This window comes from Delphinus delphis, chromosome 3, assembly GCF_949987515.2.
Source record: "Delphinus delphis chromosome 3, mDelDel1.2, whole genome shotgun sequence".
Classification (NCBI taxonomy): domain Eukaryota; kingdom Metazoa; phylum Chordata; class Mammalia; order Artiodactyla; family Delphinidae; genus Delphinus; species Delphinus delphis.
The window spans coordinates 29,737,427-29,755,371 of record NC_082685.1 but is presented as its reverse complement, the minus strand read 5'-3'; the positions used below and the strand labels follow the sequence as shown (position 1 = coordinate 29,755,371).

The 17,945-nt window shown below is 37.1% G+C and overlaps 1 protein-coding gene across 1 annotated transcript in view; it reads left to right on the top strand.

The window, feature by feature from the left end:
• The first annotated feature begins 366 nt into the window (after positions 1-366).
• LOC132423081 (teneurin-2) overlaps positions 367-17,945 on the top strand; it is a 713,011-nt gene continuing 695,432 nt past the window's right edge. The window contains exon 1 of the mRNA XM_060008418.1: positions 367-446. Coding sequence (XP_059864401.1) covers positions 401-446 — 46 coding nt within the window. The 5' untranslated portion in view covers positions 367-400. The remainder of the gene's footprint in view (positions 447-17,945) is intronic.

Genomic DNA, 17,945 nt, shown 5'->3' with positions numbered 1-17,945 from the left:
TCCTGCCTTTGATGCACATACGTTGTCACATTCCATTGACTCTTCCCTCTTCTCTGTTCTTACACTCAAGCCTAGCGATGCTTTCGCCAGGCAGCGGCAGCCTCTCCTGCGAGTTTTAGTCATGTGTGCAGCTCAGTTTGATCGAGCGTTCCTTTTCTGCCTTTGCACTCTTACAAAAGATTAAAAGGTGGCGTCACATTGCTCCCCTGTTCCTTCCCGCAGGAGGGACTTAAAAGGGACAACAAAAACTAATCACTTTCAATAAGCATTTTCTTGCTGGGGAAAAGAAAAGAAAAGAAAAAAAAAAAGGGAAAGAAAGAAAGGGGGGAAAAAAAGGCAGGGGGTGGATTTAGCGGTGTAATTTGAGACCGGTGGCGAGGATTGGGGCGAGCTAGTGGAGATGCTGCACGCTGCTAACAAGGGAAGGAAGCCTTCAGCGGAGCCAGGTAAGAGCGCCCATCGGAGGGTTTGACCGAGTGGCTTAGTTAAATCTCTGTTTTCACCGTTTTGTAATTGAGAAAGGCATCCACAGCAGAAGCCGATTTTTCAGTCGACTTCCTTTTGTTTAACATAGAAAGTACCTGTATTAATTTTGATGAATTAGAGCATGCAGCAAATTCAATTGAAAATAGATTTGTATAGCAAATGCATTTAAACTGAATGATTTCTCCTCCGTTTTATTTCAGGGGAGAGATGAGAAAGATGATTTTGATCAGAATAGCACTTTGCATTATGTGAAATTCTAAATAGCTAACGGGGAAAAATAATAATAAAAATTCAATTGATCTTGTTTTTGAACTCCGGGACTTAAACCCTGGGAGACAGCTGGGATTTGAAATTTTTCTTCTAACTGAACTTCTGCTGCGTTATAATAATTTTTCACCGGAGGTTTAGGCAAGGGTAGAGTTTAAGTCGAGCTGCTGGGCTGTGTTTGGCTTGGATCTTGTGGGTGAAGCGCTGCTTCTATCTCCCTAACCTGTGTCAGGTTGATGCTTCATAAATGGAGATTGTGTTGCCCCAAATGAAAATATGAAGTTAAAACATCAGTTTAGGGCATGTGTTAGAAAAGGATCCAGTAAATAATTAGGATAACTGAATTATGACAGTTTGAAATGGGAGTTAACTCTGGAGGTGCTGTTTGATCAGCCGTCCTGGATTTTAAGCGGCTCAACAATGAAGGGGACTAATTATCAGCCTCAAGTCGGAACTTTGCATTAGGACCCTAAATATAGAATACATGCGGACTTCTACTGTAGGTGGCTTTCGGGAATCTGTCCCTTTTGTGCGCTATGAATGAGAGTTGTGGATTATATTTGATGGCATTTCTCCTTTAAAGAGCTTTGGGATGAAGCTTAAAAGGCTCACATCTATTTTAACGTTGAACAAACACCAAATGCAATACACTGTAGTCTCCCAGCGCCTGATTTTTGTTGCTGCTGCTGTTGTTTTAAAGTTGTGATCATTTGTTTTGAACCTCAGTCTTCATTGATTTTATGTTCCTCGCCTCTGCTGCTGAAATTTATTGCTGGCGTGAATGAACTGAGATTTGAGAATGCAAAAAGAAAAAATTTTAATTAGCCAGAGTTTTGGTTTAAGGATAATGACATCCAAATGATATCCAGATTTTTACCTAGGATGTTACCTAAAATGTTTGAATTAATATTTAGATGATTTTTGGAAGGTTGGGAAAATCAGAATATTAAAAGTATAAAATTCTGTTAAAAAATGCTTCTCCAGAATGAGATATAGAAAGGTGACTTTAATGCCTCCACAGGGTTTGGTCCTAGAAAGAATTGCTAGACTGTGACATGGTTGAGTTCAGCACTGTGCATGAGAAGATATTTTATATATTTATTTGGTGATAAGATTATTTTCTTACCAAGTTTCCAAGCAACTTGCCCCTCAGTTCCTTACCCTGACGTGTCTCGTGTTTGCCAGACCATCTAATGGCATCTTGTGGTCGCAACCTGTGAATCCAATTTTATGGGGACATCAGGAGCTGCTGAATGTTAGGGAGTGGAGACCAAACCGACTATAGGTCTCATCACACTTCATCATCTAGAGATAATCTCCAACAGAAGTTCTCTGGAAAGCCCCTCATACAGGTGTGGGGAAACTTAATTTTTCCATCATGGTTAAAAGAGTGGCGAAAGATGTGGATAAGGGGAAAAAGAAACTGCTAGGATGTTTGATGTAATCATGCTGGTGGCAGCATAGTGAGTTTTTAAAATCATATCACATGTCGCTTTCTTTTTTTTCAACTTAGGAAACTTTGCAGAATCTTGAAGCGGCTCTTCTCAAATTCAGTCCCTGTTTCTACATAGCTTTCTCTGATAAAACCTTTTCTTTGACTCTAGCTTTAGCTAACCATTGAGTGTTTCAGTGTCGCTGCTGATAATAATGATTACATCTTAAATAAGTGACAAGTGTTGAGAAGACGGACTGGGGGAAATATGTTGTCTGCATCACATATGCGTTTTAATTTTATTTATGAAAATGACTACTTCGTGGTGAGGAGATGATAAATTTGAAGTTGTAGCTTGGCCGTTTGTTATCACTGAACCACTGTCCTTCTCCTGGAGAACTAAATGGAACTAAAGCAGGCAGAAATAAATCAGTTGTAAACTGGTTGGTAGTTCAGTGTGCACTTTTTAAGCAGATGGTAACCACAGCTATCCTTTTACTCAAACTATCTGATTAATATAAATAGCATTTTTCTGACTTTTCCAGTAGATGTTGCTGGAGAGCAAAGAAAAGATCATTTTTTTTTTTTACAGGCAAAAAAAGAAATGTGATAGACTTAGAAAAGCCAACGAACAAGATCCTTCTCCCCAAACTCCGCTGGTAGCATTTTGCATAATTTGCTAATTAATGGGTTATATTGAATCATTACCTTTTATGATGTTCTATAGAAAGTGATTAAAACTTGAGCTAGATTTTTAAATTATGAGATTGTTCTCTTTAGACCCTATATATAATGCCTGTTTGCTGTTTTCCGTTTTTAAAAAATCAAGTTAACTGCGCATTACTATTCAGAACATTTCATCCCTGAATGCTAAAACCCTTTAACATGCAAATATGATGTCAGAGGAAGAACTGAAATAGAATACCCCGAGAAGAGTAATGATCAAACACATTATAAAAATACGCACCAGTTGCCAACATGTAATAAAATATTAAGAAATTAAAAGCATGCAACCTCTAAAGTAATAGAATTTCATTGCTCTGAGACTGTTTTCCCACCGAATATTAAGTGCTTAATAGATCTCTCTGTTAAAAAACAATTGAAAACCTACATGGTTTGTCACTGAAGTTATTTTATTACGTGATTTTGAAAAATTAGTCCAATAGGATTTTCCTCTGACTAGGAAATATAATTAACATTGGCTGTTAAGTGCCAGATTTCCAAAGCAAGAGCCACAAGGCTTGATGGAGAAACTGGGACTGCAGAGAGCAAGCATCAGTGCTAGAAGCGGAGGGCACCCACGCTGGAGCTACTCTGCTGGAAATCACTCTGATAAAATGACAAAGACAACCCAGAGGAGCCCGGGATTCTAGTACCCAGACACAAACTGATGCAATTTCAGAAAACCAGTGACCTCTATCTATGAGAGTATTTATTTTTGGAAATGATCAATTAACCGATTTCAATTGTGAAAGAGAAGTGTGTACAATTTTTCCAATGCAAAGGGGGCCTTGGATATTACAAAAGCACATTCAGACAAGATAGCCTATGTGGTAGAGCTTTCAGTTTTTCTTACCTTAAACAGTCCATGCTGTTTTCTGGTGCATTTTTCTTTTGCATTGAAGCCTTTCTTTATCAGTTTTCATTCCTGAGGTGTGAAATGCTCCATAGGTTGTTTTTGATTTAACACCCATTTCTCATTTCTCTTTTCTGGGAGGGAAAAGCTTACATTTAGAAGGCATGAGTATCATCTACTCGTATTTTGTAATTAGCACTGTAAGTATAGTGTAATGAGCACTATAAGTCCACTGGGGTAAGGTTGTTTCAATTTTTTTTTTTTTTTTTTTTTGCTTTGATTCATATACATGTTTTGTGTTTGACCCATAGTGATTATTTTTTTCTCTCTGTCTTTAAATAAGAAAAGCTTTACAGTTTGGTGGGAGAATTTGGTTTCTTTCTCTGGTTGATTTGCGCTTCGCTTTAGGTGTTCTCTGTTTTTCATTATAGCTATCAAGCACTGACTATACTCAAAGCACCGTGAGTTAAATGTGCCAAAACATGTCTGTCCTGAGAGCAAAGAGTGCCTGTGCTCTCAGTGAGAACCTTAGGAAAACAGAAAATGTCGACCAGACCTGAAGAATTACCTAGTGGGTTAAAATGTGCTGGTTAATCCTGACTCTTTCCCTAGGAGAGCAAAGAAGGAAAGGTCACTGCAGATTGAGGGGATCCTGAGGATGGTCGCCTTTGAATCAGGAGTAAAAGGCGAAAACACAAAATAATCCGGACGAGCCAAGTCAGAGGGGTCCTGTGGGCAGTAACACCAAAATGAATGACCAATGCCAGTACGACTGAGAACCTTGAATGGCAGGTATTCAATAGCCACTGGAAAGATGTGATCTGGCAGCTTCTAAAGGAGTGTTCTTTGTGTGGGAGTCAGGGAGGAGTGGAATAATGGGTCCATACCATGCCACTTGCCCATAGATAGTGATGCTAAAATGCCTATTTAGGGTCCATCTGCCCTCTCATTAAATTGTGGCCCTAAGGAGCTATCGTTATCCGTGGAATATTGCTTTGTCTTCTAGGGTCATTGTTGAAAAAACAGCGAGAACCCCTAGTCTTGAGGCTTGAAGCTTTGAATAATCTACTGCATTAGCCTAGATATAAGTGGTAAGGTTGAGAAACACTGCTGAGGGGAGGGAGAATGACTCGGAGAAACACCTTCCCATTGTAATTATTGCAATCTCTTGTATGTACTGTAGATGTCACGGCCTCATTAGACAGGGATTTTGTGTATATGCTTTTGTTTTCATAAGAAAAACCTTCACCATTTGTCGGAGATGAGACCTGTAATTTAGCAGGTGTGGTATTCTCTCCATACTATTTGGATATAATCAATTAGTGTTAGGTTCATCTCTGGTTTCCCGACATCGATTAGAATGGGTTTTTATGATCTTTAAGGTTTAATCTCTCTGTAAAGGTATATACTTCCTTTTTGGGAATTAATTGCTTCCCTGAATTGTCTGTGTGTCAGTTATTTTCTATAAACCTTGACTAACTTAACTTGAACTGGGAGATGCCTAGAATGTTTGACCGAAGTTCAGTTGTGGAGACTCCTCTGATCATTTAATGGAAGTTTATATATTAACATATAAGATGTTTTCTTTCATCTGATAGACTTCATAATGAGAAGGAGCAAAAATCATAATTAAGTGGAATGCCACCCTTTTCCTCAGAAACTGATTTAACCAGCCTATTCCCGTAGACAGGGTGACCGACGTCACCTCAGAACCAAGCTGTAGATGAATGCTTTGCCTTGTCCTCCAACTACTTTAATCTAATTTGTTCCATTTACTTTTCCAAGCTTTTCATCTTCCCACCATTTTAATACCATCAGAGATGGGGGCTACCCATGACATTCAAACTTGACATTATCAAACACAAAAGGCATCACTCAGACACTTGACTGCATTACAATGCAAGGGAAAAAAATAGATTCCCAAAGGCTTAGAAATTATTGTTTCATACCTTGAATGTAGGTGGATATTTTTTTTTTCTGTTTCCTTCAGTCTGCCTCATTTGACTGTTTTGCTTCCGTGTGTTTGCAGAGTACTGAAAACCTGGAAAAACTAGCACTCACCAATCCGTAACGTGCACATCCCTATGTTCACTGGAGGGATGTGTATTAATACAATGGAAATTTACAACTCTGTTATTATCTGTTATTTGCTAGTCACTGACCACTACTTGATACAGGACCAAAGTTGAGCCCTGCACTGGAGCTGTCTTTTCACTGTTGCCATCAGTTCTTCTGACAGTCAGTTAGCTGTGGCCAGACCTTCTTCCTGACTCACACATGTGTGGTCACTGCAGTAACTCCATCATTGCTGGGTAGACCAGAAATCTATTGAATGCACAGCAGTCCTGTGTTTGTTTACCCATGAAATCTGTGTGTGTGTGTGTGTTGGGATGGTGGGAGGGATTCTTAAAGTTAATATAAATTTATTTGTACCTCCCTTTGCTTGCTATCATGAACCTTCTATTCAAAGACAATTTACCCCCATATGTAAGACAACATTTGTGAGCTGAACAGATAGTATTATCAGATTGTGGTGAATTGCTTCAGTGGTATTACCTCATGCGTAGAGATCGGCTGTGCTGTAGAACTCTGTAAAACAGTCAGCTACATGGTATCCTACAGGTTTAATACACTTCTGTAGCCTTGTACTTGGGAAGGATTTCTGTAATTGGAGACAATCTAGCTAGGAGAACTTTTTAAGCCATTGGAGGCCAAAATACAGATTTTTGGAAAATGTGACTTTTTAGGCTTGAAACAGAGTGGATTACAAATTTCTCTTAACTGGACAGAATCATTATTGTGCATATAGTACAGTCTTGATTATCCAGGTTCGAATTTCCAGCATAGAGAGCATTCAGATTTCTTCTCTGACTTCCCTGTCTTCTCTCTGACTACCTGACATGTATCGTTTCTCTAATCACTGGCACCTCTGCTAAGGGAATGGAAAGGCATATTTGAACAGCAAGATCCAAACCTATGAATTTTCCTTCAGGAAGAGCTAATTATGTAAAAAGTCTAAGAGGTAGGTTTTTGAAACTAAAATTGACTGACTAAAATTTCCATTTGGGGGAACCCCTCTTTCTATTTACAAATGGTGGTTTACTATAGCTGTTAAGATGCCAATATTTTAGCCACACATTTAAGAGGCAAAAAGTAAATCCACTAGTCTGAACCATGCCAAGAAACTGGTTTCATTGCTCTGGCTTATATCATGTCCCTGCCCTACCACCCGACCAACTACAGTGTTGAATTACCTGGCTGGGTAGCGTGCCTAGCTGGCATTTTTTAAGACCATTGAGATCAAGCAAGTATACCTTGTGCAGGTTATCAGGGTTCTGCTAAGCATATTTCTTTAGTGTTAAGTACAAAAGTGGATTACTGGTGCCCAAACCCCACTTAGTTAATCTCCAGTACTGGTCCTATCTCATTTCCATTATCACTGACTACCAGTCAATCCTTGATAAATTATTTACATGTAGAATTTGACCCCTGGAGGTCGTCAAAGTCCCAATTGACTTTAAAGACGTGAAAATCTCTTAGATCCCAGAATTACATTGAAATGGTGAAAGGACTGGAAGGGTAGCTGGCTTTTCCAGAGAGGTTGTAATCACAGAATAGGCATGAACGTTCCCAGCCACCTTCCAAGTTCCCAGAACAGAGTGCAGGATTCCATCTAGAGGATATTGCTACAGAATCAGAATTTGATCTCCCTCCTTTTCTTATACATTAGTTGTGGCTTTGACGTTCTCAAAATCTTGTGGTCATACCTGCCACGTTGTAACAATGTCTTGTCAAGTAATGCACTCTTCTCTCTTACTACCCTTATTGGACAAACATGTCTATAATTGGTTGCACTTTTGAGGTGCATAATCAAACTTCAGGAGGTGTTTCTATTTCTAAACATATTGTGTAATATAATGTAACTAACAAAATATATAATATGTAATATAAATACAGATATACTAAAGGGCAAAAAATGTTATTACTCTTGACACTAAAAATAGTTTTTTTTATCATTAGAATTGAGGTTATTAGAAAGAAATGTACTTGAAGTCTTTAAATGTTGAGGTGTAGCTGATGATGTAGTATAGTAACCAATAGTTTTCAATCCATAGTGTAAATGAAAATTTAAACAGTACTATAGCAGACAAAACTGAAAATGGAGAACCTTGATCATGAGTTATATGTATGTAGGAGATGCCTCTTGTCGTTTATATGTGTGTGCACATTTATACACATGTATATACACGTATATATATATATATATACATACATACATGGTTACTCTGTGTATGTGCATATTTTTATCTATATCTCCATCTCTGTATCTATATTGGTATTTGTACCTGTATCTATAGTCAGAGTTAGAGAGAGAGAGAGTGAATGGGCATATTCCTAGTAAGATAAAATGTGGTTGTATTCCTGGTAAGATATCATGTTTCTTTCCAGCTGACATGATTAATTTCCCACAATCTGACATGCAGTGTGCTAGGTACCAGATGAATCAGACATAACTCTTAAGGAGTTCATGGTCTAGTCCTGAATTAGAAATTATTTTAATGTTGAATGTTTCACTCATGGATATATTTAATAGTTGGAAACATTGCGAGAAAAAATTCAAGGATTACAAAGCCATCAGAGCCCTCAGTAGGTAGTTCTAAATTTAATATGCTTTGCCTGGTCAGGAGGAGGATTGGAAAAGAAACACGGCAAGCGTGATTCTGGGGAAGAAGAGCCTCACATAAAGTGAGCTGGTCTCAACTAAAAATAAATCTGGCTTTATGGGAAAGCCAGGCCAACGAGACTAAATTCTCTGTTACCCCTTACTGCTGGCAAGTCACGAACGAAACGTAGGATCCATTTGTCTGGTGTTCACTTTTCTGTGAGTTCTGTATAAGCGAGAACACAGGGAGAGTGCCATCAACATGCTTAGTATTAAATGTGTACGCATAAGGTCTTGTCTGAAAATATATGCAAACAATGTGTGCATATTTTTCTAAAGTGAAATGGGCTTATGCAGTGACGATTCCTTTTTCTCAGTCTGTGGCATTTATGATGTATGTTTCATGTGTTTATAACCACATATCATATGTAATTTATATACACACAGATATAGTCTCTAGAGGTCAGTAGAATATAAGAAATGGGCAAACATTCACATCTAGATGAGACCTAGAGATTCTGAAGGCCATTTTTCAAATGATAAAATGATGATAGTCGACTAATGACATTAGGAACTAAAATCATTAATCAGTGTTAACAAAAAAATCATGTCATTCTTGTTCCTGAAATGAATCTATTCTATTTATTTTAAGCAAATTTCATATAGATGAACATTTACATGGCAAGAACCTTGACAGAAACCCAAGCTGTAATTACTTTATGATGGTTTCTTATAAGACTGTGATTCTCTAGAATACTTTTTGAAGATATTTTTAATGTTAACAGAACAAAATACTAAATTGTTTTTAAACACTTGACTATTACATTCAAAACACTACTTCTATTTTAGCTGCCAATTCAGTCTCCTCCACTCTTAGAAATGAATGATTTGATGATTTATATGTTGCAATTCTAATTGTTTTTATGAACTAAATGTCCCTGATGTTGGGAAATATCTTAGAAAGTTGTGATTTATTTTATATATAAAGCTAAAATTGTTGACAGTTCAGCAAATTACCGCACAGTTGAGCACGTTGATCAGATTTTTCTCTAGAAATGTCATGCACAAGAAAGTGTAGAAAATGATGGCAGGTAGCTATGAACTACTTGACGGTGGAGTTGCTGGCGCCTCTTACATTCCATCCCATGCCAGAGAAAACAGTGTGGCAGAGCTTCCGGTTTCATCTGGATTTGAGAAGGAATGATTATCACCTGAGCTGAAGTTGCCTGCCATGGCTTAGAATTTAATATGTCTTGCACGTGTGAATGAAGATCACTCACACTTGGAACTAAGCTATCGATAACCTATTCCCATATGTGTTCATTTACACCATAGCAGATTGCATTCTTAGCTCAGTTTCCTCCATGATAAACCCTAATCCAGGGGTTGCAAACACAAATGCCTAGAGGGGAATATTCAGAAATAAGACAATAGGAGGTGATGGGGGATGGTAAAGAGCCATTCCAAATTTAAACACACACCTTCACACCAAACCTATGCTAAATGAAACCGAACAGAAACCTATAAGCATTTTTAAAGAGTGATCACATGAAGTACTTAATAGAAATTTAGGCTTAGAGGGGCTTCAGTCATCACCAAGAGATCCCCAATAGGTATTTGATAAATATTGATAGATTACTTCCAATAGGTAATCTAGTCCTTACTTTGCTGCCAAATTATTAAATGAGGAAGATACAATATATTTCCTATCCTCAAGGAGTTTGCAGGGTAGTTGGATGCCTCCAGGGCATCCCCTCCCTTGCCTCTGTGCCCCATGTCTGCTCTCTCAAGCTTTTGCATTCTCTGTTCCATCTCCACAGAATTCCTTTCAGTCCTTGCAGCTTTCATAATTGTGTCTTTGCAAATGCTCATCCTTCTAGTCTTCTGCTAACAAGCCAGCTTGCCCCTGGCTGATTCCTATTCATCTTTTAGATCTCAGGTTAAATGTTGATTCCTCCCAGAAGTTTTCCTGGACTATCCCTCCCTAAGCCTAAACTCTGAGCTCCCACTCTGTAACTCTATAACAATGTACTTACCTTATTGTAACACTGTTTACCATTTATAGAACTACCAGTCTAACTGTACATATCTGCATAATCTATTAAGCTCAGTGAAGGCATGAACCATGTGATCAAGCTTGTTCATGGTATATGGTGAAGCCTAGTAAAATATCTGGCAGCATAAAGTTTATTTAACCAGTAACTCTTGAATAAATGTTTAAATACATAAATAATCACAATGCATTGATAAATTAAAGAGAAGCTGTCACATCTTCAAGAAACTGGGAAAGGTTGACAACCTTGTTTGGACTCAAGTCTTATTCAAGGACAGGTTCAAAGTGGTCCCAAGTGTTACCTTTCTTCTGCCTCTCCTTATCTGCCTTGAAATAATCAAGGTCCCTAAGTACCAGAATAGAACCATCCTCTTAGCTGAAGGGGGGTGTACACTTTAAAGCTGTGGTTTTCGAGCTAGTCTCTGATCAGATTACTTATCAGAGACAGTAGACTTGTCCTGGTGAAACCCTAAAAGCAGTGACTCCCTCTCTCCACTCTAGTGATTCGTTTAAGATATGGAGCCTTGGCTATCAGAACTACTGAAAAAGATGACGCAGAATAAGTAAATATTGACTTGTTTTTAGTGGGGTCTAGGGACCTCACTTTATGGGAAGATCTTCTTCCTCCAAATCATCCTTCCCTGCTATCTTTTCCCACTCTTCTCCTTAAATGTTTCAATGAGGTCTTTGAGTTCTCTGATTTGATAAGATGGAGCTATCTCTCTTTACTTGCGCATGAAAGTCCCTAATAGGTGCCAGTCTTCCTTTTAACACCCAGAGACTTATGTTTGCATCCCAAACAGATTCCCACTCTATCATTCTCTACAGAGGGACACATTTAAGTGACTGGCTAGTTTTTAGTGTCAGAGCACCCAATTCACTTCTATCTGGTTTTTAGTTGGTTATGTTAGTTCAGCCATATACCCTCAAAGTAGAAAATTATTCTCATAGTACCCTGAAAAATGGTTAAGGATGGATTTGGAATTAAAGAGTGGACAACTTTAACCTTTCATGATTTTAACTCAGCTACATTCCAGGTATTATTTTAATTTGCAAATGTGTGATGAGTTTGGCGAGACGTATGAGGAATGTGGTAGAAAGAGCATTCAGATATGGTATCTTCTCCTTATTAGTATTACTTGAAATTACCTTCTGCCTTTACCGTCTAGTCCTGCGCTCACTGTCATTTATCTTTATTGTTGTCCAAAGGAGGTAGTATATATTTTATAAACAGTATAAAATGAGATTTTCTCCATATATTTATATGATTAAGACAGCTTTGGAACTATATTATCATTCAGAAAGGATAATGAGAAAGTTTTAGGAAGAACTAAAGCACACGTGATACAGCATGGAAGCTGAGGGGGGAGCTCGCTATTATTCTACACTTTGGTAATATTTGCTGTCTGTTTTCAGGGATTCTCTTTTTTAGTATTGTGTCAGGAGAGTTAAAAAGAGGGACATGTGGAGATTAATCCTAAATCCTTTTCTTCATCTCTGGTAAAAGTTTAAGAACTCATCCATCAAAATATTTTCCTAAAAATTCATTATCTTTCTGTATGACACAAAAGCATAAACAACCTTACAGCCCTCCTAGAAGCTCTTTAGATAACAATTTTTTTTTAGATAACAATTTAATACAAATGTTCAACAACTAATAAAATAATTATTCTAATTTTTACTAATAAACGTTACAAGGCTGGTCAGTTTACTGTCCCCCTGGCAACATGCCTATTAAATGATTTGAGTTCACTACTGTAACTTCTCTTTTAATTTTTTACCTATACCTTCTTACCCCAATTTTTGCTTCCGTGAGGATTATGTTGGCATGTCCATTTATGCCTCACTCTCCTGTTTCTTCTCCAGAGTGTCCTATTAAATTCACTCAGATATCTTTTGTAGACACTCTTAATACCAAAAATAGTTTATTTTTTTTTGTGGAATAAAAAAAGAAAGTTTTTTTCCGTTGCGGAGCACAGGCTCCGGACGCGCAGGCCCAGCGGCCATGGCTCACGGGCCCAGCCGCTCCGCGGCATGTGGGATCTTCCCGGACCGGGGCAAGAACCCACGTCCCCTGCATCGGCAGGCGGACTCTCAACCACTGCGCCACCAGGGAAGCCCAAAAAAGAAAGTTTTTAGAAAAACAGTAATTCTCTGTAGAGTGGAATGTACTTTCCATGAGAAAATATATTCCATTTGTAAAGAATTAGAACCACCTCAAACCAAGCACAGTATCCCTCATTTCCAAAGCGTTCTAGAATGAGAAATAATAATCAATATTGGAGTAAAAATATATATATATTTCAATTTAGTTAGATGATTTTACTTCACAAAAATGCATGCGATTATAAAAAATAGACCTTTGACTTTTAACTTGGGTTTATTTTGCAATTTTGTACGTGCTTGTGGATTTGTTAATGTTAAATTGGTAATTGTTGATCTCTGAGGAGGGGTGTAGCATCTTCAGTCTGAGCTTATTACTGTGTAAAGTATGGATTGCCTTTACCCTAATGGCCTCTGAATCCTATTACCATCCCATTAGAGAGTGTGGGATTTTAGTAATTCTGTTGTTGTTTCCAGTGGGCAGTGCATATAATGGGGAAGGGCAGGGGTTAATGCAATTCATCTCTTTTAATACTTGTAACTCTGAGTCCCTTATCACTCACTGTGGTTTCATTGGAGTCCCCTCCGCCCCTCCCCTCCCCCACCCCACACCGCTTCTTTCTGTTATCTTTAAGGCCCAGTATCTTTCTATATGGCTTTCCTAACCAGAAGAGTTTGGAGAAGGGAGTTTTTGGTGATTCGTCAGTTCAAACAGAATTTTAGCTATTAGCTTTTCATAAACTGAAGATAAATAAGGTGGTGTGTCAGCTTGTGTGAAACAGGCTGCGGCCCAGAAAGGTTTTCAGTGACTGTCATTGTGCCAAGAATAGTATTGAAATAGCTCTTCAATCAAGATCATTTATAAGGCCTTTTGGAAGGAGAAGCATGAGACAAGCGGGTCGGATCAATGCCCACTAGTGTTCTGGGTATAATGTTTCCATGTGTTGGCGGAGACAGCTGTGTCCTGGGTCCTAACAGTGCTAGAGAGAGGAATTGGGAAAGATTTCAAAGCGATAGAAATTAGATTCCTTTAAAGAGAAGTTTCCGAGCAATGGTTAATTCCCTCTCTATCAGCTGTACTCAGTAGACATGTCTGATTACGTACCCCTGGTTTTATTCATGAAATTTGTTTTTAGCTAATACAGCTTTTTTCAGAATAAATACGAACATCAGATTACTTCCCGGTATGTCAAAACAAATTAGTTTCCCACAGTGATGCAGTGAAAGGTGTAACTATTTTCCCTTTTTATATGTCAGAAAGCATTACGGGGGCTGGGAAATTCCCACTTTTTCCCCCCTTAGCCCGAGAGCCTGGTGGTTTGCAAAGGTCTGGTTTAATGCAGAAGCATGGTCACCTAGAGCTCCAGCACCCCCCTCTGCTGCCATTAATGAGAATCGCATGCTGAGATCCTAAGAGGCATCTGATGAGCGCAGAAAAAGGCAGGGAGTGGCAGGAGATGATCAAACCATTTCAATCTGTTGAAAGTGAGTGATATTCCCAGGGCTTATTGTTCACTTTCTCAGAGAATTAAGTTTCCATATGTTTCATCATAAATGGAACGAGTGTGCAACATTATTGCAACATGACAGTGTCTGCTGGATGATGCAGTAGAAAACTGGTGTTTGGGGGCAAATTGCTTCTTGTCTTCATGTTCTAAATATAGTGGTGGCCACCTGTTATAGCTACTAGTCTAAGCCCAGTGGCGACGTTTAGATATGGTGCCTTGGTATGTAGTAGTTTGCATGTTTTTGTGAATATGCATGCATTGAGTTGTTCCTTAATTTGAGATATCACTTCTCATATTTCTAGGCAGACTGTGATATTATTTCTTTCCATCAATTGGGTGTGTTGAGTGAAATTTATTTTAGAAGGTAATTATGTAGCCACAGGTATAGTTTTTGTTCCAATGAATTGATATGAATAAGCATTGTTAAAAGATATTATTTCCTTTTGATGCTTAGTTACAGATTACCTTTTCAAACCACTTTTGTTCCCACAATCACTTGGGAAGCTCCAACAAACAAAAATGAAATAAAATAAAATCTACTACAGGTACCTACTGACGTTAGTGTTTTTAAAAAGCGATATACCTGAGACCATTTGCTGAAAATTACTAGGCCCATGTAAGAGACATGTATAACCTATGTAGAATTTCTTACAGTTTTGCAAAGGCCAGTATGGGGGATCCTGGTTATTCAACAATTGGAGTGTGGATTTCTGTTTTGCATTTATGTTTGGGTCCCATTTAATTCACCTCGTCTCTTTGTTCTTGAAACTTTCCTTCAGATCTGCCAATCTGCCAAGAAACATAAAAATCAGATGACATGAATGACATGAATGTTTCTCTCAATGAGAGAAAGGCGTATCATCTTTTCTATCTTCATAAAGCCACAAACTTTTCCGTTGTCTCTCTCAGTGTTCCCTTCATGCACAGTACACACATTATTTAACCTTTGTTAAATATCGGCAAATCGGTAATGAAATTTGACTCTCTGTTAAGACTACGTGGTTTGGTTCTTAAAAAAGAAAAAAAACAGGAAAACTAGTATCAGCATACAAAAATAAATGTGAATTCTTGTGAGGGAGAGACAGGAATACTGAATACCACATTTTATACCATATTCCATTCTATGTTTTCTTGGCTACACACTCTCCAATAAGTTTATGATAGCAATGAAAAAAAGCACATTTATTTAAATACGTATTTTCTAACTATAAAAGTAGAATGGTCCATGCATGAAATTCAGAAAGTTCAGAAAAAAGTAAACATAATAAAAACCACCCACAATCTCACCCAAATCTATTTTTAAATGCACTTAAGCAAATGAATATTTTAAGAATCAAGATTTTGTTTCATGCATTCATTGTCATACTGTGGGAATTCCCTCATGTATTAAGTAGCACTCAAAAACGTTATGTTACTATTCTACCAGAGTATATGCCTTAAAAATATACCATGACTTAAAAAGTAACTTTCACTAATTTTGTGATTATAAAAATCTAATTATATGCTTGTTATAAATACTTCGGAAAAATATACAAGTGAAAAATGGTTTTACATTTTGAAATGCTACTATAAAAAGATAAATACTGATAATAGTTTGGTCTATCATTTTGATCATTTTGCCTATATAATAAGTAATCATAATTATTATTTTTAAAATTTATGTTATTTCTATTGAGATTATACACTTGATCTTTTAATTTATTCTCTTTCCACTGAATTTTCTGCTTAATTTCATCCTTCTAAAAACAAACTCAGATTTCTTTCTTTATAACTACCCTTAATATTTTTAGGGTATGATAAACTTCTGCTTGTCGTTTTCATTGCTAATATTTTACCTCAGTAGTTTTTTTATTTTGTTTTTTCACATAAAGCTATTTAAACTCTTCATGTAGTAAAGCCTTCTAATATTTTAGCTATCTTGAATTGGTTCTCAACTTTAAAAGAATCCACATTATAAGGTCCAATAAATATGTACTATTTTCTCCTAGTAATTAAAAAAATGTTAATAACATTAAACTTTTAAATCCATTTAGAAATTTATGTGTGTGTCAGATAAGGATCTATTTCCCCCTCAAAGTTAATCTATTATTAGAATTTTCGCCTGTAGTCTATATTAAATCTCTTGTGCAGTAGAGTCTATTTCAGGGCCTTCTGCTCTGTAAAATATACTTGTGTGTGTGTATTTATATATATATATATATTTTTTCCTGCACTGTTAGTCCACTGATTTATCATACTAAATTTATAGTAACAGAGGAAGGCTTTCTTCCTTGTTTTTCTTCTGTTCAGAATGTCATTCTTATTCATTTTCCCTAATAAGTTGAGTAAAATCACGATATTAAAAACTTTAAGCTTACATTTATATACATTAAATTCAGTTTGATGAAATTTCAACCAGATTTATTCAATTGTATGCATATATAGAACAGTAGGGAAACGTTAACTGTCTTCAACGGTATTTTTCTCTTTAATTTGAGGTTTTTATAAATGGTAGTTACTTTTTTCCCGCTTTTCTCCAACAAAATATTTCTACCCTTTTGAATATGTGGGTTTGGTGTTTTGACTTATTACTCTGTCATTTGTCTTAATCAGGCAATTTTTTTTGAATTTCATAAAAAATCCCTTACGCATTTGCGTACAATGATGCAAGAAATTTCTCCCACATTACTTCCTTTTCTTCTTAGAAAGCAATGTATGTCCGTTAAAAAGTGCTCATTATATTAGTCTACCAAGTGCCCAGTTACATCTTCTGAACCATAGCTGCACAAAATAAAATGCTGATTTCACATTGTTGGTCTTTATCCATTTGTGTGTCAACATTAAATGCACAAAGCAGTCTGAACGGTTCTGATTGCTCTAGCTTCCCGGGTAGAATTTTCTAAGATATAATCCATAGAAAGTCAGTCCAATATGAAACTCTGCAAAGAAAGTGTTCCTTTAGTGGAATAAGTTTGAGAAATAATTCATATAATAGCCTTTTCTTGGCACTTCATAATAACTATTATCATATTAAAAGCTCTGGGAAGGTCGACAATAAAAACTTCTCTCATCTATTTGAACCCAACTTCTCCCAGATTTCATCAATAAAATGAACATTTGCTGTTTTTTTGGAGGAGGGGGCAATTATTTGGTTTGATGGTTTGTGTTTTGTTATGGGATAAATGTAATACTTATCACTCAACCAACAAACATACTGAGCATTCAAATGGCATTATTCCAATCAATTTCAATTTCCAGTGAGTCTTGTTTCTTTTAGGTGTGGAATGAAAGATAGCTCTACTCAGATCTTTAGAGGCAGATCTCGAAGCATTTCATTCACTGACCATTTACTTAATGGTTAATAACAGTGCGGTTGCAGTAGGCAGTGTTATACCATCATCATACACAGAAGCTCTATGCTCCTTTGCAAATAAATTAAGCTTTTCGCAGATCAATTTTTTTCTGTAAAATGGGAACAGTATCACTGCCGGAGGTTACGAGCAGCAGCAATGATGCATATAAACTCCTTAATACAATTTCTACACAGAGAAGCCACTTATAAAATTACAGGTGGCATTACACTTAATAATCATTTACAAGAAAAATGAATAGGACATATTCCCTGTTCTCAAACGCCCTAACAGTTGGTGCAATAAGAAGTAACCATTTCATAATGCTGTGCAATTGACATGTATTTTAATGGTACACTGTTGAGAGGGTGAGTATGCAAGTAAGAGAAAGAACAGACAAAGGCAGTGAGGGAGCTGAAATCAAGTGATACAGAGGTTCTCAGGGGGTGGTTATTCCACATTCCAGTATATGCCAGTCCAGAATGAGGATTTTACCCAGGTTGAGTATGGGAGGCTGTCACAAGTTCC